Source organism: Canis aureus, chromosome 3 (genome assembly GCF_053574225.1).
Source record: "Canis aureus isolate CA01 chromosome 3, VMU_Caureus_v.1.0, whole genome shotgun sequence".
Classification (NCBI taxonomy): domain Eukaryota; kingdom Metazoa; phylum Chordata; class Mammalia; order Carnivora; family Canidae; genus Canis; species Canis aureus.
This window is the reverse complement of record NC_135613.1, coordinates 48,690,022-48,715,661: the sequence shown is the minus strand read 5'-3', so window position 1 is coordinate 48,715,661 and position 25,640 is coordinate 48,690,022. Positions and strand designations below refer to the sequence as shown.

Genomic DNA, 25,640 nt, shown 5'->3' with positions numbered 1-25,640 from the left:
ACTTGTTAAAGAAAATGAAATCTCACCAGTTATAGCAGATCATTTACATATTACTTATTTCCTCCACATCCTGAAACCCCACTAATGTAGTAAGAACAAAAAGGTCTAAGTCCACAAAGACAAGGAAAATAAAGAATATCTGCTCAGCAGGTGAAAGGTTTCAGCACACTTCTGGAAAACTGAAGGAAGATGAAAGAGGGGTGCCTGCTGTAGGAGGACGGGTGTCAGAGTGCTCCACAGTGCTCCCGAGACCCAGGTCCCACAGAGTTCAGGGAGGGCAGGGATGCAAGTGAGGCATAAGGCTGAAAACAAAAGTACAATCTGGACAAAGAAAAGAAAACTTATTTTAAAAATGTTTATTTTTTTGCCCTTAGAAGTAGATTAGAGACTGCATCCATAATCAGAACAAAATGCTTTTGAAAACAATCAAAATCAAAAAGACCTCTTGGACATTGCAAAATGTAACTGAAATAAAAATAAATGTTGGAAGACAAAGTTGAGGCCATATGTGAAATAGATGAATCAAATAGGGAAGACAGAAACTATGAATAAAAATTATTCAAGTGTTAATGTAGGCATTCCAGAGAGAACAAGTAAAATGTTGAAGAAGAAAATATCCAGGAAATAATCAAGAAAAAGTTTTCTTGGAGAATACAAGATTTTAGATTAAAAGGTCCCACCAAATTCATAGTTCAATGAATGGAAAAAGATTCACAGTATCTCATAGGATGAGATGAAAACTCATGAGAGTTTCTATAAAGGACATTTTGATAATATCTGTGAAAATTATTAATGCATATATCTTTTGAATCCAGCACTTTAACTTCTGGTAACTTGTTCTGTAGATACACAGTCCTTGCCTGTGTACGAAGTTCCATATATACAGGTTGTTAATTGCTATAATAGCAGAGGATGAGAAATAAGCCAAGTGCCCACGAGTAAGTGACTAAATTATGAACATCCATCTATGACAGTGGAACGCCTTCCATAAAGAGGAAGGAAGCTCTGTATGCACTGAAGTAGAAAATTTCCCAAGGTATATTATAAAATGAAAAAAGCAAATTGATAGCAGAATTAGCAGTGGCGTTCAAAGTGTGGTTTGTGTGTGGCTCCCTTTCAAAAGCTCCATAAGGTCAAAAGTGTTTTCATAATGATATTGGGACACTGTTTGCTTTTTTCTCACTATGTTGACACATGCACTAATGGTGCAAAAGCAGCGATGTGCAAACTGCTGGTGCCTTAAAATGCATCAAGGTAGTGGCACTCAACTGCGTGGTGATTTTTCATATCTTTTACCACCACACATTAGTGGTACCAAGGAATGTGTTTAACAAACCGGTAAAAGTTACTATTTCTCTTTGAAAATCACAACCTTAAGTGGCTTGTGGGCATAGAGCCCTTTTGGCAAACATTGGAGTAGTTCTCTTAAGGAGAAGCACTTGTATGATTGTTCTAGTTGCAAGTTGAACTAGCTCCTTTTTTCATGGAACACCATTTTTTTTTAAAGATTTTATTTATTTATTCATGAGAGAAACAGAGAGAGAGAGAGGCAGAGACACAAGCAGAGGGAGAAGCAGGCTCCATGCAGGGAGCCTGACGTGGGACTCGATCCCGGGTCTCCAGGATCACACCCTGGGCTTAAGGTGGCGCTAAACTGCTGAGCCACCCCGGCTGCCCGAAACACCATTTTTTCATGAAAGAACAACTGAGCTATAGGTTGTGGGCATCGGCAGCCATTTCGTTGAAAATGAACTAAGTCTGCCTAGTAAACAAGTGACATAAAATTTGAGCTCTAGAGCAAAAATTAGAATTTTTAAAAACCTGTATTCACCACTGAGATCTTGACAGCTTCTGTTAGGTTTTGGTTTTGGTTTTTGTTTTTTTTTTGTATTTTTTTTTTTATTGGAGTTCTGTTTGCCAACATATAGCATAACACCCCATGCTCATCCCATCAAGTGCCCCCCTCAGTGCCTGTCACCCAGTCACCCCATCCCCCCCCCCACCTCTCTTTCCACTTCCCTTTGTTCGTTTCCCAGAGTTAGGTGTCTCTCATGTTCTGTCACCCTCGCTGATATTCTGTTAGGTCTTCATGGTCATTTCTGTTAAGATTTGTGGTGATATCTTGGTATGGATGAGACTTTTTGATATTATATGATGTGGTTGGTCATTTTGGAATATCTGCATAACTCATGCAACCAACATTTTTCAAAATACCAAATGTTTAAAAATCCTGTATAGGTAAAAGATCCAGTCCAAATACAAGATTTGCAAAAGATTAGAGCCTAATGTAGTAGAGTACAAAATTTCATTGGCATGGTTTCAGATTCCACATTGCAACTATTCTTTTAGAAATTTCTGAGTCTTGGGATCCCTGGGTGGCTCAGTGGTTTAGCACCTGCCTTTGGCCCAGGGCCTGATCCTGGAGTCTTGGGATCGATTCCCACATTGGGCTCCCCGCATGGAGCCTTGCTTCTCCCTCTGCCTGTGTCTCTGCCTCTCTGCCCCTCTCTCTGTGTCTCTCATTAATAAATAAATGAAATCTTAAAAAAAAAAAAAAGAAGAAAGAAATTTCTGAGTCTTGATGTAATATCAAAGACGAGTGTCACAAATATCTGAAAAGGCTACCAAAATATTCCTTCTTTTTCTGGTTACATATCTGTGTAAGGCTGGATTTTCTTCATGTGCATTCCCCCATATATTGTGCTATATAAAAGATTGAATGCAGAAACAATTCTGAGTATATGTCATCTATTGAGCCACACATTAGAGAGATTTACAAAAATATAAAACCGTGTCATACTTCTCATGAATTTATTTTGTTTGGAAGATATAATTAATCTTCATAATCTTACATTATGTGTAATAAGATTATTACTTTTAATGAATTATTAATTACCAATTTTTTTCAGTTTTAACTTCTCATACAGTAAATACCAGTAGATATAAATTTCATAAATAAAAACTCTGGGATAGGGTGCCTGGGGGCCTCAGTTGGTTAAGTGTCCAACTCTTTATTTCAGCTCAGGTCGTGATCTCAAGCCCTATGTTGGGCTCTGTGCTGGGCGTGGAACCTGCTTAAGATTCTCTTTCTTTCTCTCTCTCTGCCCCTCCACCACCATCTCTCTCCTTAAAAATAAACAACAAAAATCTGTGGGATATTCAGTAATTTTAAGAGTATAAAGGGAACCTAAAATTTAAAAAAAATTTGAAAATAGTTGGTATAGTATATATTACCTTTGTTAAAATAAGATGAAAATAAGATTATATTTTCAGCTTGTTTGCTTGTATATGAATTAAGGAATTCTGGAAGGATATATTAGAAACTAGAAATAGTGGTAACCTTTGGAATAGAATTGAGGGAGTGTCAAGAATTAGGCAGACAAAAAAAAAGAGACAGACAATACAAGGATGGGAGATGGGAGGGAGACTTCACGCCATATAATTTTATACATTTTATATTTGTTCCATGTGACTGTATTATATATTTTTAAAAATTCTACTCCATGGTATGTTGTTATGAAGTTTTAGAAAAAAAGGACGAGAGTCCCAGAATATGCCAATAATTTTATTTTTCTTTTAAGATCTACAGTGGTACGAAGGTCTAACACCAGTCCTATGGGCTTCCTCCGGCTGGGATCTTGCTCCCCAGCACCAGCAGACACAGTACAGACAGTTGGACGAAGACTCTCCACTGGGTCTTCCAGGCCTTACTCACCCTCCCCCTTGGGTAAGGAGTAAAGCTGTTTTCAACTTTTTTTTCATTATGACAAATCTGACATGACACTACACTCTCTTTAGGAACATTGGCTCACAGCAGTGAGTCTCAGCTGATGGGGAGCCATATCCTACCCCTCCAAATCTCTGCCTTACTCCCGACCCCCACCTGAGCATCTCTATACACATTTGTTGGGACCTCTATTGGAAATATAATAATATAAATGGATCCTACGGATAAAAAGTATCTCCATTGGGTTTGGGCCCCGAATGCACAAAATCAGAAACCTTAGATTAAAGTATGTTAAACACTTACCCTTTTTACCGCTCAGATTTATGAGGATTCAAAGACAGTAGTGTACAACGGCTCTGGCTTCTGCCCATCAGGGGCCTTCCAGCTCTGGGAGGAGGATGGTGACATGCAGTCTAGGCTTTTCTTTCTCTCCTGGAAAGTCTGCACAGCACAAGGGGAATGCCAGAACAAGCAGTGCAATAGCAGCAACAACAAAAACCCAACCAAACAGAAAAACGAACCTTAGACCACATCTTTAGTGAAACTGAGAGACAAAGGAAATGCTCCAACTTCAGAATACATGCAAGAGAGGCCAAAGCAGCTGAGATTGCAGAATCTGTGAGAGATAGCACTGGTGTGGGGGCATAGAGCAGGAGTGCAGAGAGAACCCAGGGCGGTGGACCTCAAACTTGCCCTCCCCATGTGTGTGAGTATACACACACACACACACACACACACACACACATTTTTATGTATGTTTTACTTCTAAAAGAAGAGCCCTCCGCCCTCAGGCAGAACTGCTGAGTAAGAGTAGGGGAATGTGAAGAAACTTCAGGAGAGGCAGAGTGAGAAGAATTGAAGTATGCCCAGTAGCCCTGATTCAAGAAGCCAAAAAACCAAAAACCATAATGATAATGTTTTTAAAAATGTGTATCACTACCTCACCTGTTGCAGTGGCTTTGAAGCTGTGTTTTAGCTGGAAAAATCTCCTGGGAGCAAAATCCTGGTCGTCCCTCAGCCTCTAGCAGCTCCCATGGCACCTCAGGGTCCCCAGAGATAGGGTTCAGGCCTTAATCCTTGCACTGGAAGAAAGGGTGCCCCCTTGGGATCTAACCTTTGCCTGCATACTTAACCACTTGGTGGCCTCTTGTTTTTACAGACCTATGTCTCCTGTCTGCTTAAACTTCCCCGGGCTCTCCCAGCTCTTCCTCTTGTTGGTTTGGGCTCTCAGAGGTAGCTGCAGAGACATGCCAGAGTCACTGGGGAGGCCCCTGTGATGAACATGGGGGGTAAGGTGAGAGGGAGGAGTCTGAGGGAGCCCCTTCAGACCACTTGCAGCTCTGACCCCTCTAAGGGGAAGAGGAACGTAGGAGGAGTGGGCACTGGAGCCTTGACTAGAGTAGAATTCTAAGAATGTTTTGGTGAGGCCCAAGGAGTGTCCTGGAGCACTCAATTGTCCATATCCTCTGACCTGCTTGAACTAGTGGTTCTGCCCATATGCAGCCATTGGCTGTGAGCAGCCTTGGGGAGCAGGCCTTGGCAGGAGCATCAGGAACATGATGGATGCAGCAAGACAGCGGCTGGGCTGTCCATCACCTATGTCCCTGAAGTTCCATGAGCCTCAAACACAACCAGCTCTTTGTACTTCTCTCTTAAGTGGCATACCTGTTACAGGCCTCAGTTTGTTTACGTGGCTTTCTTTCCTGGTGATCCTTTTTCAGGGCAGATTATATGGTTCTTTTGATTGTAGTGTGTCCAGCCCCCAGTACATCAGTCCTCAGTAAGTGCCAGCTGCAATAAACCTTTGCTTATCAAATTTTGTAAACTACAATGTGCTATGAGGTTTGTACATGTGCTCCCTGTTTGCATTCTTCCCAGTTTTGAATCACCTCTCCTTCCTTTCCCTGTTTCCCGCTCATAGTTGGGACCATTCCTGAGCAGTTTAGTCAGTGCTGCTGTGGGCATCCTCAGGGTCATGAATCCAGGAGTAGAAACTCATCAGGTAGGAGATATATTTGGCATATTAATAATTTTAATCCTGTTATAAGTAGGTTTGGGTTATGTTTTTCTACTCTTCTCAAAGGAATAAAACTGATACAAAATATTCTGTTGTCCTACTTTTTAGAATCTTGGTCTGTTTTAGCATATTATATAGTTAATCAAATATCTCCTTTTGGGTATCTGATTCTTTTATGAAAATAAGTCTTGGGAATTAAGTAACTGAGCTAAAAATTCATAGATAATGAAAATCAATCTAGAAAGGGAAATTTCATTCCTTTAATTAATACTATTCTTGGTAAGAGCAACCAGTTAGCATGAGATAAACAAGAAATATAGAAGTTTATTTACTTTATTCTTTTTATTTTTTAATTTTAGTTTTTTTATATTTTATTTATTTATTCATGAGAAACACACAGAGAGAGGCAGAGACACAGGCAGAGGGAGAAGCAGGCACCATGCGGGGACCCTGATGTGGGACTCGATCCCAGAACCACAGGATCACGACCTGAGCCGAAGGCAGACGCTCAACCACTGAGCCACCCAGGATTCCCAAGTTTATTTGCTTTAATGTAAAATATATATACTCCTGAAAAGATCCGTGCAAATCACACTGTTATAAGTCAAATTTTATTATATGTGCATTTGAGGAGTTGGCCAATTAAAGGAATCCTGTGTCACTGAGAAAAGCACTTAGTTTTTCATATTTCATGTTTCCCTAAAAATCTTCAATAACTTTTTCCAGATTTATAACATTTTGCTACTAATTTTATTTGTGTGTGCATATTTATATGCATATATACGTATACACACATTGCAGAACCCAGTTCTGAAATATTAAATACCAGATTTAGGATGAGATTAAGCTAGGAGTGGTTAGTAGCAAAAGCTCCGATTTCATTTTTGGGAAGATTATGGTTATAGGTCCTTACCATTATTAGTGGTAATTTTTCATGCAAGAAGCTCCAAAGAATTTGTAACTGGAGCTCCAGCCTTACTTAGTAGACCTGAAGATGGCAATAACAAGGTTTGTGTGGGGGAATTCTCTTGCTGTTGCCAGCTGTTCACCAGATCAAGAGCCTATTTCTAGGGCTTTTAATATGGTGTCCCCTTAAAAGGCAACAGTATCTGTGGACAGGTGTTTTCTTTGTAGAGAATATGGACACTTTAGGTTAAAATGAATTTCATTAATGAAACTGATAAAAATGAATAAATTATCCATATATGCTTATAACCTTTTTAGACAAGTAAAATAAAATCCCAGAAAAATGTATTATGTATTTAGATAAAAGGTTATTCTGGAAAAGTTTCTTTTAGCTGCTTATATGAGAAAAGAGAGTAATACATTAATATCCCCAAGTACATACATAAAAAATAGAAATCATTTTGTCCAGCATAGGTTTTTCTAGTTTTTATTAACTCTGGCCATTTATGATACAGTTCCCTTTTGTGCTAATCAGACCATCCAATAATCTGAGTTATCTGCTGGCTGCTGACAAAAGCAGCCAACACACCCATCACCATTACCTTCTGTCTCCTGAGAATACCAATGACAGTGTGCTTGTCGCTGTTTTGTAAAAGATGCCCCACAACAGTCTCTTGTCGGATACATAGTTTTTAAAATATTTCCTGTAGAACATGACATTCATTAGAATTCTCATTTTAAGAATTGTCTTCTCAAGTGTCTTCCCTGCATGCTGGGTTAACATGCATGCACATCCTTGGTAGGTTCTCCAGTGCCACAGGCTCAGTCACCACAGCCTCTCCTGTTGGGCGCTAGACTGCAGAGCGCCCCTACCCTCACCGACATCTACCAGAACAAGCAGAAACTCAGAAAGCAGCACTCGGACCCTGTGTGCCCATCCCATGCTGGGACTGGGTACAGCTACTCCCCCCAGCCCAGTCGGCCTGGCAGCCTTGGAACCTCTCCCACCAAGCACATGGGGTCCTCTCCTCGGAGTTCTGACTGGTTCTTTAAAACTCCTTTACCGACCATCATTGGCTCTCCTACTAAGGTGTGTTTTATTAAACTCTTTTGTTGGTGTTATGACTTTGTTAAATTACCATTTATTAAATGGAACACAGGGTGCCAGATGGTGAGCTCAGGTTCAGCAGCAGACCATAAGAGAAACTGAACTAGAGAAGTCCACTACTCACATGTCCAGGCAGAAGTATCTGGCATGCCTTGAGAGGCCTGGAGAGGCCACACAGGGATGTCAAGGCACGAGCAGACAGAGAGAGGACCTGCGGCACATACCTTTATTAGGGTCTGGGGATGGAGTGCTTTGGGGTTCCTGATCTAAAGCTGGATTGATCCATTCAAACCACAGAATGGGATTCTGGTACACATCATAGGAGTTTTATGTGTGTGACACACAGAGGGAGACTTTAGACCACCAGGGGGAGTCATATCCAGAATTTAACATCTACTCGTGAAGCTGCAGGCTGCTCTCCAGGGCGTGTACTTGCCTGAGGGGCTAGTGTCAGGTTAAGGTCCCTGCGGGCCACGTGGCCACACAAAATGGATGCAGTCAGCAGTACTGTGGAGTAGCTTAGCTGGACTCTCAACAGCAGGTCGTAAACTAGTCAGTACAGTAGTCCCCCTTGTCCCCAGGGGATATGTTCCAAGCCCCTCAGTGGGTGGAATCTGGAACCACAGATAGTATGATAAAGTTTAATTTAGAAGTTAGGCACAGTAAGAGATTAATTAACAATAACTAATAAAAAAATAGAACGGTTGTAACAGTATGCCACAAGAGTTATGTGAATGTTGTCTCTCTCAAAATACCTTCTTGTGCTGTAGCCACCTTTCCTGTTGTGGGGATTGAGGTGGCAACCTCACTGCATGATGAGCTGAAATGATGTGAGTGGTGTAGGCATGTGACTGAGTGTTAGGCTATCAATGACCTCCTGATGATACATCAGAGGGAGGATCACCTGCTTCCAGATTGAGCGTGGCCGCAGAAAGTGAAACCATGGATATAGGGACTACTGTACTTATGGGAAAGGTTCATGATGAGAACGGCTACAACGTAATGAGGACTTGCTATGTGCCAAGCACAGTCTAAGTACTTAACTTGCTAAATGCTTTATATACATTATCCCACTTATTCCCAAGTAAAGGAAATTGAGGCTAGAGAGTGTGAATGAACTGTCCAAGGTCACAGAGGAAGAGTCCATATGTGAATCCAGGTCTGACTTATATTCTGACTGCTGTGTCGCTCAGCCTGACAATTCTGAGTGCTGCATACATCATAGTAATCAGCTTACGTATGTTTCCTTAGACCACAGCTCCTTTCAAAATACCTAAAACTCAAGCGTCTTCCAACCTGCTAGCCTTGGTTACTCGTCATGGACCTACTGAAGGGCAATCTAAAGATGGGAATGACCCACGGGAATGCTCTCATTGTCTCTTAGTTCAAGGAAGTGAGAGGCAGAAGTCTGAGCAGCAGAACAAAGCAGTGTTTGGCAGGTAAAAGATACCATTTCCTTCCAGCTTTCTTTTTTCTTTTCTTTTCTTTTTTTTTTTAAGATTTTATGTATTCATGAGAGAGAGAGAGAGGCAGAGACAGGCAGAGGAATAAGCAGGCTCCCTGTGGGGAGACTAAAATGGGACTCCATCCCAGGACCCTGGGATCACACCCTGAGCTGAAGGCAAACGTTCAACCACTGAGCCACCCAGGTGTCCCCTCTTCCAGCCTTCAATGAGAAAACTGTAATAGTATATATATATATATATATATATATATATATATATATATATATATATATAAGACAAACCAAACCAAATGAGTTTAGTAGCTGGGTTATGCCATGGGTTAATGATATGAACTGTATACATTAGAAACTTTGAAAACCACTGGTGCTTCCTGTAACTGTGAATACAGAGCTGTAACTAAATTTCCTGAATGTTCTATGTCTGCTTTTTGTTTGGTTTATTGAAGTTCATCTTTGCCTTGAATTGTCTAGTATCTATTTTTTATCTCCTTATTCTCTGACTTCCGTTAACCCTCTTGTGGTTCGGCTGAAATCCCCCTTATTGTCTAAATGTCTGGGCTTTTAAAGTATACATTTCCATTATGAACATTATTTTTCATTCTAGATCTGTCAGTACTGGGAAATTATCAGATCAACAAGTGAAGATACCTTTAGGTGGACATCAGGGCAGCACAGACAGTTTAAATACAGAACGACCAATGGATATAGGTAAGAAAAATATGCTTTTTTCTAGGCAGGTAATTTGTTAGTATGTGCATTAATTTGCTATTATTGTTGCCATAGCACAAATGTGGTGGTTTAAAACAATAGACACTTATTATCGTGCAGGTCAGAGGCCTCTAGTGGGTCTCACTGGGCTAAGATCAGTATGTTGACAAGACTGCACTCCTTCTGGAGGCTCTAGGGGAGAATGCATTTCCTTGCCTTTTCCAGCATCTAGAGACTGCCCTCATTCCTTGGCTTGGGGGTCCTCTTCCATCAAGAAAGCTGACAATGGCCAATCTAGATTCCAACTTTCTGCATTCCTATTCTACACATTTAAAGGACCCTTGTAATTACATTGGACCCATTGGGTAATCTAGGATAATCTCTTTGTTTAAAGGTCAGGTGATAACCAATTTTGGTTCCATCTGCAACCTTATCCTTTGCCATGTAATGTAGCTTATTCACAGGTTCCAGGCGCTAAGACATGGACATCTTTGGCTAGGTTGGAGGGCAGGAGAAAGTAATTATTTTACCTATCTGCTTCTGTTGACTGTTCAGACTCTTACCCAGATTTCTTCACCCACCCCCTGCCACTTTATCTTCTTTCTCAGCACATCAAGACAGGGGGTGCTTGTTGAGGTATCTTGATGATCACCAGTTATGAGTTAGAAGGAATTCTGACCCAAGATTGGTTTTTATTGGTAGGCTAAAACTGCCCAAAGTTAGCTAAAAACACACGTACTCTTGAGCATTTCTTAATACAGTGAGTAGAACCTATAAAAACAAAAATAACCATAGGTCACTGAGATCCTTTGGCATTTCATAGTTGTTTCAGGGACTCTTATATCCACAGACCCACATCTAGATTACTTGGACTACTTGTCAAAAAAAAAAAACAAAAAAACAAAGGGTTGGTTGTAGGTCATGACCTAGACTTGTTTAACCGGATTTTCGAGGAATGGATTCTAGGAATCTGTATTTTTAACAAACTCCCCCCATGATTATTATATACACTTAAATTATTGACTCTCCCGTTAGTGTCCAAAGAAGGAATATCTGGACCATCAAATATCTGATTGAACATGATTTCTAATCCAAAGAGAATACTCCACTCTTTCTTGTTTGCATGGTTTCTGAAGAGACGTCCAATGTAATTGTTACCCTTCTTCCTCTATAGGTGAGGTGTTTTTTATTTGGCTTCTTTCAAGATTTTTTCTTTGTGTTTGATTCTCTGCAGTTTGAATATGATATGTGTAGGTATAATTTTTTTGGTATTCCTCTGGCGTGGTGTTTTCTGAGTTTCCTGGATCTGTGGTTTAGTTCTGTCATTAATTTTGGAAAATTCTCGGTCATTACTACTTCATAGGTTTCTTCTCTTCCTTTCTCTCTTTCTTCCCCTCTGATAGTCCCATTAAGTGTATGTTACATTTTGTAGTGTTCTACAGTTCTTGAATATTCGGTTTTTCATTCTTATTTGTATTTGCTTTCCAGTTTTGGAAATTCATAATGACACATTTTCAGGTTAACTGATTCTCTTCTCAGCTATGTCCATCTCTGGTGAGCTCAACAAATGCATTATTCATTTCTGTTTCAGTGATTTTGATTTAGAACATTTCCATTTGGTTCTTTTGTAGAGTTTCCATCTCTTTTCTTATGTTATCCACCCATTCTTACATGTTGTTTACTTTTTCCATTAGACCCTCAGCATATTAATCATACTTATTTTAAATTTCTAGTTTGACAATTCCAATCTGTGCTATACGTGGGTCTGGTTCTGATGGTTGCTCTGTCTCATCAAACTATATTTACCTTTCAATTTGTCTTTTAATTTTTTTTTTAATAAAGCCTGACACGATATATTGGATAAAAGGAATTGAGTTAAATAGAATGAGGCTTTTTGTTTTCCTGGGTAGGAGTTTGGTTGTGCTTAGTGTTTACTATAGCAGTAAGTGTCAGACTAAACTTTTCTCCATGTTTTTGAGTTTCCCTAGATACCCCTTTTTAAATAACATCTGATCTTGAGACACCCGGATGGCTCAGCAGTTAAGCTTCTGCCTTTGGCTCAGGACGTGATCCTGGAGTCCCCGGATCAAGTCCCACATCGGGCTCCCTGCCTGGAGCCTGCTTCTCCCTTGCCTATGTCTCTGCCTCTCTCTCTGTGTCTCTCATGAATACATAAATAAAATCTTAAAAAACAAATAACATCTGATCCTTGGCCTAACTCTATATATTTTCTTCTGAGGGTTTTATACCTTAGTTCTTACTTTTAGATCTGTGATCTGCTTTGACTGACTTCTTATGGATGATGTGATGTAGAGGTCCAGTTTTATTCTTTAGTGTATGGATATTCAGTGGTCTTGGCACTGTTTATTGAAAAGATTATTCTTTCTTCCATCGAATTGTTTTGTCAGTCTTATAAATCTATTGACTATAAACATGTTTATTTATGGACTCCTAATTCTGTTTCATAGTAGTCTATGTCTATTATGCTGGCACCATACTACCTTGATTACTATACCTTCATAGTAACCAAGGAAATATGAGTCCTCCACCTTTGTTCTTCTTTTTCTTTCTTTCTTCTTTTTTAAGATTTTATTTATTTATTCATGAGAGACACAGAGGCAGAGTCATAGGTAGAGGGAGAAGCAGGCTCCCTGCAGGGAGACTGATGCAGGACTTGATCCCGGGATCCCAGGATCATGACCTGAGCCAAAGGCAGACACTCAACCACTGAGCGACCCAGCTGCCCCAGGTATTCTGCACTGTAAAATCACCATCCACAAGAAGTCAATCAAAGCAGGTCACAGCCATTATTTATTTGGATTTTTTTCCCTGCTTTTTTCTGCCTCTCCTCTCTTCCTGGTACCACCATCATGTATATAATACACATTATGCATAGGTATACTTAGTGGTGTCTCCTAGTTCTTTGAGGCTCTCTTTCTCTTTGTGCTTCAGATTGCACAATCTCAATAGATTTATCTTGAAGTTCGTGGATTCTTTCTTCTTCTAATTCACATCTGCTCTTCAACCTCTGTAGTGAATTTTTAATTTCAGTTACAGTTCTTTTTAGCTCACAGATTGGTATTTGGTTCTTTTTTATAATTTCTTTTTATTGATATTCTCTATTTGATGAGACATTATTATCATACTTAAATTTTTTTATTTGAATATAGTTGACATACAATGTTACATTAGTTTTAGATATACAATGTAGTGATTCAGTGTTATGCTGTGCTCACCACAAGTGTAGCTGCCCCATACATCGCTATTACAATATCAGTAATTCTTTATGCTGTACCTTTCATTCCCATGATTTACTCATTCCATAACTGCAAGCCTGTATATCCTACTCCTCTTCACCCATTTTGCCTTTCCCTCCACTCCTCCCCTCTGGCAACCATCAGTTTGTTCTCTGTATTTATAGGTTTGATTCTGCTTGTTTGTTTATTCCTTTGTTTTGTTTTTCAGGTTCCACATATGACTGAAATCATATGGTATTTGTCTTTTTCAGTCTGACTTATTTCACTTGGACATAATACACTCTGGATCCATCTATGTTGTCACAAATGGCAAGATCTCGTCCTTTTATATGACTAATATTCCACTGTATCAATAAGACACACACCACATCCTCTTGTGTGTCATCTGTTGATGAACACTTAGGTTGCTTCCATATCTTTGCTATCATAAATAATGCATTAAATAGAGGGGTACATATATCTTTTTGAATTAGTGTTTCCATTTTCTTTGGGCAAATACCCACTAGTGAACTTAATTGGATCATATGGCATTTATATTTTTAAATTTTTGAGGAATCTTGATACTGTTTTCCACAGTGGCTGTGCCAATTTACACTGTCACCAGCTATGCACAAGGATTCCTTTTTCTCCACATCCTCGCTAACACTTGTTATTTCTTGTCTTTTTGATTTTAGGTATTCTGACAGGTATAAGGTCTTCCTTTACTTTTTAAATTGTGGTTTCCTATAGTTACTTGAAGATGTTTAAAACAGCTGCTTTGAAGTCTATCTGCTAATTTTGACTCTCAGGAGTAGTTTCTGTTTATTTTTCATGCCATATGTGGTCACTCTTCACTGTTTATTTGCACATACCAAGTTTAAAACTAGATATTTTATATTTTATATAAATTTTAAAATATTTTATATAATATTTTTTGTAGCAGTTCTGGATTCTGATTCCTTCAGGGACTCTCACCCTTTAACTTGTTGGTTTGAGCTTGTTTATTTGTTTAGTCTTGGCTGGACTATTTCAGTGAAAACTGTCTGCCTTGTAGTGTGAAGTCTCTGGCCTCAGTCTTCAGAGGGCACAGTGTTGACCTGTGTACAGTTGCCCTGGGATGACAGTGGCTTTCACAGGACTCTCTATTTCTTTGGTCTCTCAGGCTGTCTGCCTCTGTTGGCATCACACCCAGCTGGTGACCTCTAGTACTTATCCACTGAGTGCTCTATTGTTTTTAACAATAAATTATGGAGACAGAAATTGTTCCACGGCCTTATCTGATTACATTTTGGACCTTTTGCAAAAGTAGTCTTTGGAGCCAATTTTCTTTCAGCCTTGTTCTGACTGTAGGAGGGCTCTTCTTAGCTGTTTCTTTCCCTAGTTCTCTCTGTTAAGCTTCTAGATGGTCTGTTTGTTAGTTTGTTGCACTCATGGAGCTACCAGCCTCCTCTTACTTGTGCATCACCAAAATCTTCATTGTTTTTGACAGTGCTCTTAGGCCTGAACTTTCTCATGATCTATCTCAAGTAAAGTCTGTTTCCTTGGGGAAGATTTCAGTATTTTGTCTCTGCCTCCTCCACCCCCTTGGAAAATCTTGTGCACCATTACTCTAGAGCTAGGTGTAAGGACAGTGGCCCATTTCTTTTAGAGTGACTCCCCTGCCTTCTGGACTGGGTGCTGGATGAGGTGGAAGCTTCTGGTCTTCTTGGCTTGTCTCTATTGGCATGAAACCTCTGCCAGGCAAAGTGAACTGAGTGAAGATAGCAAGAGCTCTAGTATTTCATCTCTTGGCCTTGGTTCCACCCTAGAAGTAAGAGCTGGGTGGAGACAGTTCTTAATGAGTTGTGGTAGATATTCTTGAATAAATGTTTCATTTCTGCATGCTCTCACATTTTATAGGCCTTTAAATGATTGTGGGGTTTTTTTGTTTTTGTTTTGTTTTTATTTCTTTAGCGACAGAGAGAGGGAGAGAGAGAGGGAAAGAGCGTGTGCATATGCTTGCTCCACACCCAGGACAGAGCCCAACATGGGGCTCAATCTTATGAACCTGAGAATATGACCTGAACCAAAATCAAGTCAGATGCTCAACTGAGTGAGCCACCCAGGTGCCCCTAGGTGGTGGTGGTGGTTGTTGTTTTTTTTTTTTTTTTTTTTAATAATTTTCATCAGGGCACCTGGGTGACATAGTCGATTAAGTGTCTGACTCTTGGTTTCAGCTCAGGTTGTGATTTCAGGGTTGTGAGATGAAACCCCGTGTTGGGCTCTGCACTTAGCACCAAGTCTCCTTAAGACCCTCCCTCCCTCAGCATGTATTCTACCCTCCCCTTAAAGGAATATATAATCTTAAATAATTTTCACCAGTTATGGTTGTTTCACTGAGAAGCAGGTTGTGTTGCTCCTACACTTTACACTGCCATTCTGAAAGTCTTGTTCTCCATGCTTTTCACCAGAAATCAGTCCCTAGGAATTGGGACAGTTTTTGAAAATCGCTTGTTTGAAAGACCATATTATGTCTTGTCCTCCTTTAAAATTAAATTTAAATTTATAGGGCTTGTAAGTTCTGCAGGAATATATGTTATAATTTAAGTCCAAGTTTGTATATGTGAAACTAGATTTTTCTTCTTTAACAATACCTAAGCATGAAATACATCTTTGGTCATTTTTATCCCCTTTTTCTCTTCTCTTTTCAACATGAACTTTATTATCATCATTTGAAATTACAGATTTCTCCTTCTAATCATGAAGTTTCTGTTTCTGAAAATAAAAACTATTGATAGTAGGAAAAACTTAAGACCTTAAAAAAAACACTGTCATTGGCTTTTTTTTTTTTTTTTTTTTTTATTGATTCATGAGAGGCTGAGAGAGAGGCAGAGGGAGAAGCAGGCTCCCTGCAGGGAGCCTGATGTGGGACTGGATCCTAGATCCCAGGATCACAACCTGAGCCAAAGGCAGATGCTCAGCCACTGAGCTACCCAGCTGCTTCCACATCATTGGCTTTTTTTTTTTTTTTTAAGATTTATTTATTTATTTATTCATGATAGGGAGAGAGAGAGAGAGAGAGAGGCAGAGACACAGGAGGAGGGAAAAGCAGGCTCCGTGCCGGGAGCCCGACATGGGACTCGATCCCGGGACTTCAGGATCGCGCCCTGGGCCAAACACAGGCGCTAAACCACTGAGCCACCCAGGGATCCCCCACATCATTGGCTTTTAAAATATATTCATGACCATCTTTAAATACATCTGTACCTACTAAAATAAAATCATAACAATACTGCATAAAGAGAATATGTCATTTTGTACATCTTATGTAACAATAGATATACTATTTAGTTAATTTCCACTTAATGTTCCCTTGCTCCCTAGAAGATTTTTATGAACTCTCTGTTCTGTTGTAAATTAGATACTTCAAATTTATTATGCTCTGTTGGACAGAGCTCCATGGACACTGATGGCAGTTTTTTCTATATCTGGTTCAGTGTATCTACTTTTTTTTTTTAAAGATTTTATTTATTTATTCATGAGAATACACAGAGAGGAGAGAGAGAGAGAGAGAGAGAGAGGCAGAGAGAAAGGCAGAGACACAGGCAGAGGGAGAAGCAGGCTCCATGCAGGGAGCCTGACGTGGAACTCGATCCTGGGTCTTCAGGATCACGCCCTGGGCTGTAGGCGGCGCTAAACCACTGAGCCACCAGGGCTGCCCTGTATCTACTTTTAAATTTGTGGTTTGTGTTGTTAATTCCTGCCTCCATTCTGTGTCCTCAGAAATGTAATGTTTTTGAGATGCCTGAGTGTGAAAAAGCTTTGAACAACTTTTATTGATTCTGCTTAGTTTGGTGGAGAGAGGCTTTTCACCTTCTGTTCCCTTCAGGCCATGCTGAGCCCATCAGGCCCCTCTGACATTGAGCCCATTCCATTCCTTCCTGACAGGTGTATGGCTGCAGTTCAAGCATATATGTACTTCGACTCAACTTTCTCTCTCTTTTAAAGCTCTTATACTGTGGAGACTCCTGATCTCCCTTCGGCTTTCCCTCACATTTTTATTCCAAGTTCTTGGTTTCCACTTTTTCGAGTGATCCTCAACAGTGTGACTGCAGCTTATGTCCTTTAGAAGTATATGGAAGCAACTGTGAATACAAAGCTTTGGTGTGAAGAAGGTTCACATCCAAGAAGAGATTACTGTGAAATACTATTAATGGAGATCTGTGTTGAATTTCTGATTTTAGGAGTAAAAAATACCTAATATAAAAAAAACAAAAACTCAGAAACCCTAATACAAAAGTGAAGGTCTCCCTATAATCCCACCCTCAAATATAAACACTATGGAAGCAATGTAACATTTTTGTAAATTTTCACTGTAGCCCCTGCAGGAGCTTGTGGTGGTGTACTGGCACCTCCTATAGGAACAGCAGCAAGTTCCAGGGCTGTCCTGTTCACTGTAGGATCTCCTCCACACAGTGCCACGGCCCCCACTTGTACCCATATGGTCCTTCGAACAAGAACAACCTCAGGTGAAGAATTGTCTTATTATCATTTTGGCTGGTGTTTGTGGAGTGGAGTGTTCTGTCAATGACCTAATGATGTGACTTAGACAAGTCCTTAACATCTGTGGACTTCAGTTCCTTTACCAATGACATTGAGATCATCATTTCCTTTACTTTATAGCATTAAAAGGTATAAATGGGGCCTTATTTGTGGGGGGAAAAAGAAACTTTATAAAAGTACTATATATTTATAATAATACATACTATTAGAGCAATGTAATATAAATGTGAGTTCTCTATGGCAAAGCAGCTATGCATGTATGGTGCTTCTTCTATTAAAGGCTTATTTTATTTATTTATTTATTTATATATTTTTTAAGGCTTATTTTAGTACCCGTGGTAAATTTTTTGAAACGGTAGATTGTTGTTTATCTTTGCTCTTTTAGAAACCTCAGTTTTACCTGTTTTTCTATTTTGGGTCCTAATCTTTGCACTTAATCCTACTTCCATTTGTATAGGCCAGTAGGTTGCTTTTATCATCCATGCTCTATAGATAGGTTATTAATACCCCAAATTAAGAAAGTATTTAGATTGGACTTGAAATTAGCTGCCATTGGCATCATTTTCTATGTTGTACCTTGTGTTCTTTAAATTCTCTGATGCTACCTAAGTTACCAATCAAGATGTCAGGAGATTTATAAGCAAAGGATTATAAATAGATAATGAGAGAGGAAGTAGAGCCAATAATCTTGTTCTTCATATTATTAAAAGTATTAAATAATAATAAAATATCGTTTTCAGAAAGGGTCATTTTATACCTTTAAGGAAGCCAACACTAAGATTTAATGCTCAGCGTTGCTGAGGTTTGGTGGGATCTGCGTGCCTACTCCCAGCTGCTGTAGAAAGTAGTGTGACAGTTCTTACCAAGAGCTCTGAAAATGTAACATCTGATCTGTGGTAATCCCATTCCTGTTTATAATATCACTTCAGAGTACTTATCACAAATGAATCATTCAAAAGAAGGGAAAACTTTGGATTTCATTACAGTGTTATTTGTGATATAAAAATCAGAAATAGTATAAATCCTCCAGACAATCATCACATGTATAAATTTAGTGAACGGCTATGCATCCGCTGCATTTTATGATGATGACTGTGGAGCAACAGGGAGAAATGTGTATGCTATAAACTTGTTTAAAGCTAGCCATGATGATGTCTTCGAAATACACGTATCAACAAGAAGTAAAGGTGAACTTGGAAAAATAAAACCTATTCATATGCTCCCGTGAGGGGTCAGTGACTTTACCTTTAACATTTTTCCTCAGTCCCTTGGCTAGTGGGTGGGGGGAGCTGGCGGTGCTAGTGGGCGGGGCCGGGGCTGGTCGGCGGGGTTGGCAGCTAATCGAGGGTCAAGGGTGGGGGGGCCAGTGGGAGGGGCTAGTGGCTAGTAGGAGCCGCGGACCCAGAAGTCCCAGCCTGTGCTCACTGTGGGCCCGCACCGCCTGTCTTGTCTCCTTGCAGCCGGCTCCAGCAGCTCCGGAGGCTCCGTATGCTCTGCAAGTGGCCGCGTGTGTGTGGGCTCCCCGCCGCTGGGTCCGTGCCTGGGGTCTTCCCCTCCAGGAGCAGAGGCAGCTCCCGGCCTGAGATACATGCCTCATGGTGCTTCACCCCCCAGCCTAGAGGGGCTCATCACCTTTGAGGCCCCCGAACTGCCAGAGGAAACACTGATGGAGGTAGAGAAGAGACCACTGCGGCGTGTGCCTGTAATGTGGAGACCACCAAAGGGGGTTCTAGGGATGAGGAAAGAACAAAATACTCTCAAAAGTTCTCAAGTTTTTTTTTTTTCCTTTTAACTTGTCTTTCCTATTTGAAAAACATTGCTGACAAAATTTCAGAATAGTGTTGACAGTGACAACTCATCCAGAACAAGCTTTGCTTGATAGGAAGTGACACACACAGATTTTTCATCTGAAGTTGTTTTACTACTTACAGGACTTGTAAAGCATATTCCTTGTCCTAAAACCATAACTTTTTTTTTTCAATGCTTGCTTTTCTTCATTAAGATAAAGATAATGACATCCAGGCTTAAAAAATTAATACAGCATAACGCCAGATTAGTCACGCTGAGAAATAAACCTGCCAAGCAGGTGCTCACATCTGTAGACCAGCACATTCTGTCCATGGAGCCAGTTCTACGGGGAAAAACACATCATAATCAGAAGCATTCTGAACACCAGTTTAGAACAAGAGAAATTAATTTTATGACTCCAAAGACCATTAAGTTCTTGGCTTCAGGGCAGTATCCGTGGCTTGCACTGTGTCCTCCCCCCTGGTCACAGTGCTAACATAGCTTGCACTTCAAATTTAAATGGTCAGTTCTCTAGACCAATAGAGAAGTTCTCTCTCCATGCTGGACCTCTAACATTTCTCCTTTGTGTGAATGAGAATTAAGTATTTCACATAAAAGTTATAAAATGTTGCATGCAAAATTTATTAATGATTTTATAGTAAACTTAGTAGTAATTTCAAACATGTGTAATCCAGTCCTAAAATTGGAAAAGCAGTTGTCAGAGTTTTTTCAGTGTCCATCTTTTAGACACAAAATATTTTCCAAAATACATTTTTCTGCTGTAGTGGAATATATAGTCCAGTATGCTGTCAGAGAGCAGAGGGACTTTCCAAAGTTAATTGGAAAGTTAATCTTCTTTCTCTAGGAAAATGATTCACATCCTTTTTTAATGATAAAGGGAGAATGAGAAGCTTAGTCTTACTAATGTTTCTTTCAGGAAACATTTAGAGCTAAAAACATCTCAAAACAACATTAATTTTAGAATACCCATTTTTAATGCATGCTATTATGTCTACCTCTACTCCTGTCTTTAACTAATTGAACAGTTTACAGAAATTTAGAGCTTTGGTATTAAGAATCACTGTGAACTGAAAGCCTACCAGAAATTAAAGCATCTCTGAATGCTTTAATAAGTCAGTTGAGTTAACAAAACTATCAAGAAGTATGGTTTAGTGTGCAGAATATCCTTATAATCCTGGTATTTATTTTGTCATGTTTTGTCTCACGTATGTTGACTTCATTGTTTAGGGGTTTTGTGTGTGTGTGTGTGTGTATGTGTGTGTGTGTGTGTGTGGTGAAAGCACAGTGACCTCATATCTTTGAAACAATTTTGTGGCTGCTTTCATCCATACATATGCACACACCCACATTTTGTTTCACCTCTGTTTATTTTCTTACTAGTTTTCTGAAACTTAAAACTCTTAGTCTGTTTTGCTCATCCTGATATTCATAAGTATATTGAAACACAGTAGCATTGGCCATGGTTTATATACAGAAATAAGTGTGTGCTGTTTCTTAGCTGCAAATTTCTAAGACAAATTGGCTTTGCCACAGCGGGAACACACAGACACCTTACGCCACCTGAACGTGATGTTAACGTTCACTGAATGTGTGCTGGATCTGACAGCCGTGCGGGGAGGACACCCGGAGCTGTGCACATCTGCTGTCTCCTTATACCAGATCCAGGAGAGTGTGGTTGTGGACCAGATCAGCCAACTAAGCAAAGACTGGGGGTAGGTGCCCCCTTTGCCATTCACATCCAGATTCTTCATGCTTTCTGTACATTCATGTCTGAGATGGAGGCCTTGTCACATACCAGGGATCATATTTCCTTAGAAAAGCTACAAGGGAGCTCTAAGTTATGTCACTATGCTAGATCTCACTGTGTGAGCTAAGACTTGAAGATTCTGCAACTGTAGCACTGCCCTTTCCTTGTAACTTATGCTGTTAAAGACATTTGATGATGAAGAGATGGTATTGATTTTTGAGTATACCTGTTGTATTCAAGACGCACACACATGTCCTTTTCTGTGCTGAGCCTTTTTCCTTCAGGAGTTATTTGTGCATTAAAAACATCGAGGACAATGATATTTCTTTAGAAATGCTGTTTTAATGGTGACACGATATGTAGAGATGTCTGGCATGTTGGCTCCCACAGTAACATTCTGCTGCCTTCCTGGTACAGGCGGGTGGAGCAGCTGGTGTTATACATGAAAGCGGCACAGCTATTAGCAGCCTCTCTGCATCTCGCCAAAGCCCAGATCAAGTCCGGGAAGCTGAGCCCATCCACAGCTGTGAAACAAGGTATGGCTGGAGTGTGACAGTAATGGACGCACAGGTCCTTAGGCCTCCCCTTTTCCCCATTACACTAAGAGAGTTTTTGATGAGGAATTCTGTGTTATTTAATATTCTTAAAGGGACAAAGATGCTTTTTCGTTGTTTGTTTGTTTTGTTTCCATTTAATTGATACAGAGAACAATCAGGGTACTTTATTTTCAACTTTTTCTTAACTGGAAGGGAACACATGGAAGAATCTGATTTCTGGTCCTTTTTTTTTTTTTTTCAAGGATGATTTAGTGATCCTTGAAAATCAGCAGGAAAGGTGCATGTCACTGTGACATTTTTACTTTTGGAGGAAAATTAAAATTAGTTCTCAACTTCTTTTCAGTTGTCAAAAATCTGAACGAACGATATAAATTCTGCATCACCATGTGCAAGAAGCTTACAGAAAAGCTGAATCGCTTCTTCTCTGACAAACAGAGATTTATTGATGAAATCAACAGTGTGACTGCAGAGAAACTCATCTATAATTGTGCTGTAGAAATGGTAACCCTTTCTAAGGTTGAATATTATGTAAGAGTATCTTTTGAGTTGAATACCCACTTGACATTTTCCTTTTATTTTATTTTTTTTAAGATTTACTTATTTGAGAGAGCTAGTGAAGGAGGGGCAGAGAGAGAGGGAGAGAGAGCCTCAAGCAGACTCTGTGCTTAGCACAAAGCCCAACGCAGGGCTAGATCTCATGACCCTGAAATCAGGACCTGAGCTGTAACCAAGAGTAAGAGTCTTAACCAACCATTTCCCAGGCACCCCTTGCCATTATTCTTTTCAAAAGACTTTATGCCCTTAACCACTCCCAAGTCCCACACATTGTGACGACCTCTTACGAAAAGAGTAATTAGATGTAATTAACACAAGTAATACATGAAGTGACATTAACATTGGCTACCACATTTGGTGACATTTTATTTTACCTCTTAAAAATTGCTAACATCAGGCACAGTCTAATCTTTTTATACTTTGCATCTAAAAACCTTGGCTGGATCTGCATTTTCTACTCTTTAAGAAATTTTGGCATAATAAAACATTAGAAAAAATACTACTCTGTTAACCAATTCATGTGCCCAGACTCTACTTACTGACTTATGTATAGATACAAAGTAAACTTTACTTTTCCAATTGTGTGGTTATTCTATTAAATGATTTGTTTCTGTCTCATGGCAGGAAAACTGCTTTGAAGTAGAAATAAAATTAGGGACTGTTAAAGAAGTGGTTAAGTGGGGGGAAAATTATTGAACAGTTTTATTTTTTGCCACATTAACGTTACAAATTCACCCCCCCCCCAATTTGTCCACTTTGAGTTGTACTATTATATTACCCTTGCCCTCATTATGAAAGCCATTATCAAAAAAGTCAGAGGAAAATAACTTTGGAATATAAACTGTTGAAAAGAATAATAGACATTATTTTGCTCTAAACTATTGCTATAAATAACATACATTCTATCACTCTATACTGAATTAAGACTTGATATGATAAATTATTTTTAGAAGTTTGTGCCAGGAAAAATGTCCTCTCCTAAGGAGTTATAGTGCTCCTTTCTCTTCTGATAATAAGAGCAGTACAACTTGAATAAGTTCCTCCTTTTGTCCAGGCTACATAGCAAGCTCGTCGATATTAGCACTATGTCTAGTTGGTTATTTCTTCTTCCTTTTTAGTTTCTGCACCCATTTTATTTGTTTTATCATAAGAGGCATTAATGTATTGTTTGGAAGAAATAAAAGATATTGACAAGACATTAGGATTCTGGGTTACTGACAGTCCTGGCATTTAATGATTAAGGAAATTGTTAAAAAACAAAATTCAACCAAGTAAAATTGAAGATCTAATTGGCTTTGTTAAACGATTCATGAATCAGGCAGCATCCCATCTAGCAAGCAGAGGGGAGCTCTGCTGAGCTAAACAAAACAGGATTTTATAGACAGAGAGGGGTATAAAAAAGAAGAAAGGGATTTACCAGCCAGGAATGCATGTTTAAGGCAAAGTTGCTCTCCTGGGGGTGGAGGGGGATTGGTGGTGGAAGGGATCTATTGACCAGGAAATGCCTTGTTGATGGTTGAAAGTTACATTCCCGAGGCACTGAAATTGCAGTTAGATTGGGTATTAAGTCTTGGTTTACTGACTTGCTCTAAGTAATGCTATTTGGGGCCTAATTTCAGAACACTGTTGGGAAAACTCAAATACAATGTGTGAGTACTACTACTGTGCCCGCTTTCTAGAAAGCCCCTCCCCACCTTTCCCATCACCTGGCTAACCCCTGCTCCTTCTGTAGGACTCAACCTAAACATCACTTCCTGGAGGCTTTCCCTAATCTTTTCTTCCTTCCATGTTGGATTAGACACACCCAAGCATATATTCTGTACCATTTTGGGGCTTCCTCCTATAAGACCATGTGTACCTTGGAATTAGAATGCCATGTTTTTCAGGCCTGTATGTCCCTTTAGACTGTGACCACTCCTTCAGTGTGTGGTGTCTGGCACCGGATAAGGTGCTCCGCACATATATCTGAGTGAATGAATGACTACACCAGAAAATCATTTGGTTAAAAGAAGCTAATAAATGACTTTTAACACCATTTAATTATCTTATTATAACAAAATCTACTTGAATGAAATGTCAGGTTGCCCTAGAGTGAAAGTATGTTTAAAATAATTTTTTTAAGTGTAGTCATAGAAGAGCCAGTTTAGAAGTAAAAATTTTATGAGTCCTGAATCTGAGTCCGAGACTTGTTTGAATGTAGAATAACTCTTTCATCAAGAAGGTCCTGTTTTATATTGCTCACCTTTGAATTTTAGAGTTCAGTAGATTATATCATTTTGTCAAAATGTATTAATTTTACTGGCAGCCCGGGTGGCTCAGCGGTTTAGCGCCACCTTCAGCCCAGATTGTGGTCCTGGAGACCCGGGATCGAGTCCCACATCAGGCTCACTGCATGGAATGGAGCCTGCTTCTCTCTCTGCCTGTGTCTCTGCCTCTCTCTGCATCTCTCATGAATAGATAAATAAAATCTTTTTAAAAAGTGTTAATTTTAGATAGATTCCATTAAAAGCTGCATTGCCCAAATGGATTTCTATTTTCTTGGAGAAGTTGAGAATCTTCTCGTTTCTGTCGACTTGGCTTCAGGTTCAGTCTGCAGCCCTGGATGAGATGTTTCAGCAGACTGAAGATATTGTTTATCGTTATCACAAGGCAGCCCTTCTTTTGGAAGGCCTCACTAAGATTCTCCAGGACCCTGCAGATATTGAAAATGTACATAAATGTAAGTTAACTTAGAAACCAGTGTGTTTACTGATGACAACTGAGTTGACTCCTGCAGGTGCAGCAGGAAGAGCTTGGAGTTTGGCATCATACTGTCTGGGTTTGAATCTTGGCTTTGGGCAAATCACTTACCCTTTCTGTGGTCTGTTTCTTCTTCTAGATGATGAGAGAATTGAAGATTGGAGATGATGCTTGTGACGTACTGATGGCTTTTGATTTTTACACAGCATTACTGTGTTGGCAGATGTGTGTTTGTGTATGGAGAGCACTTTGTTTTTATTTTATTGTTTTTTTTATTTTTTTTATTTTTGTTTTTATTGTTAAAAAGTAATAAATGCAACTATTTTAAGCCTCATGAGCTTCTTAGTGACTAAAGAATTTTATGAAGACTCTGTGATCTGTGAAGACTGTGATAGATCTGGAATATACAGCAGAGGGGAGATTGATAGACTGCCAGGATGATGATACCATTTGTCAAAAGAATACTGGTTTTTTATGAGGAGGTGGTGGACCCTCTGGAGTATATGTGATTGCACCACATTTTG

At 39.6% G+C, this 25,640-nt stretch overlaps 1 protein-coding gene and 1 long non-coding RNA gene across 9 annotated transcripts in view; one reads left to right on the top strand and one right to left on the bottom strand.

Annotated features, from left to right (window-relative positions):
• ULK2 (unc-51 like autophagy activating kinase 2) overlaps window positions 1–25,640 on the top strand; it is an 82,693-nt gene that overhangs the window by 54,403 nt on the left and 2,650 nt on the right. For 2 of the 8 annotated variants that reach the window (XM_077892476.1, XM_077892469.1), the window contains 12 exons: window positions 3,582–3,727; window positions 5,649–5,729; window positions 7,454–7,740; window positions 9,010–9,197; window positions 9,828–9,931; window positions 17,526–17,675; window positions 18,765–18,896; window positions 19,170–19,381; window positions 21,052–21,230; window positions 21,683–21,801; window positions 22,166–22,338; window positions 24,961–25,096. In XM_077892476.1, the coding sequence (XP_077748602.1) occupies window positions 3,582–3,727; window positions 5,649–5,729; window positions 7,454–7,740; window positions 9,010–9,197; window positions 9,828–9,931; window positions 17,526–17,675; window positions 18,765–18,896; window positions 19,170–19,381; window positions 21,052–21,230; window positions 21,683–21,801; window positions 22,166–22,338; window positions 24,961–25,096 (1,907 nt within the window). The remainder of the gene's footprint in view (window positions 1–3,581; window positions 3,728–5,648; window positions 5,730–7,453; window positions 7,741–9,009; window positions 9,198–9,827; window positions 9,932–17,525; window positions 17,676–18,764; window positions 18,897–19,169; window positions 19,382–21,051; window positions 21,231–21,682; window positions 21,802–22,165; window positions 22,339–24,960; window positions 25,097–25,640) is intronic. The other 6 variants (XM_077892472.1, XM_077892470.1, XM_077892475.1 and 3 more) reach the window with 6 other exon arrangements.
• On the bottom strand, window positions 4,013–5,126 carry LOC144310842 (uncharacterized). The gene is made up of 3 exons (XR_013376481.1): window positions 4,889–5,126; window positions 4,673–4,809; window positions 4,013–4,168 (listed from the first exon to the last, which is right to left on the bottom strand). It is a non-coding gene; the product is annotated as an uncharacterized LOC144310842 (long non-coding RNA).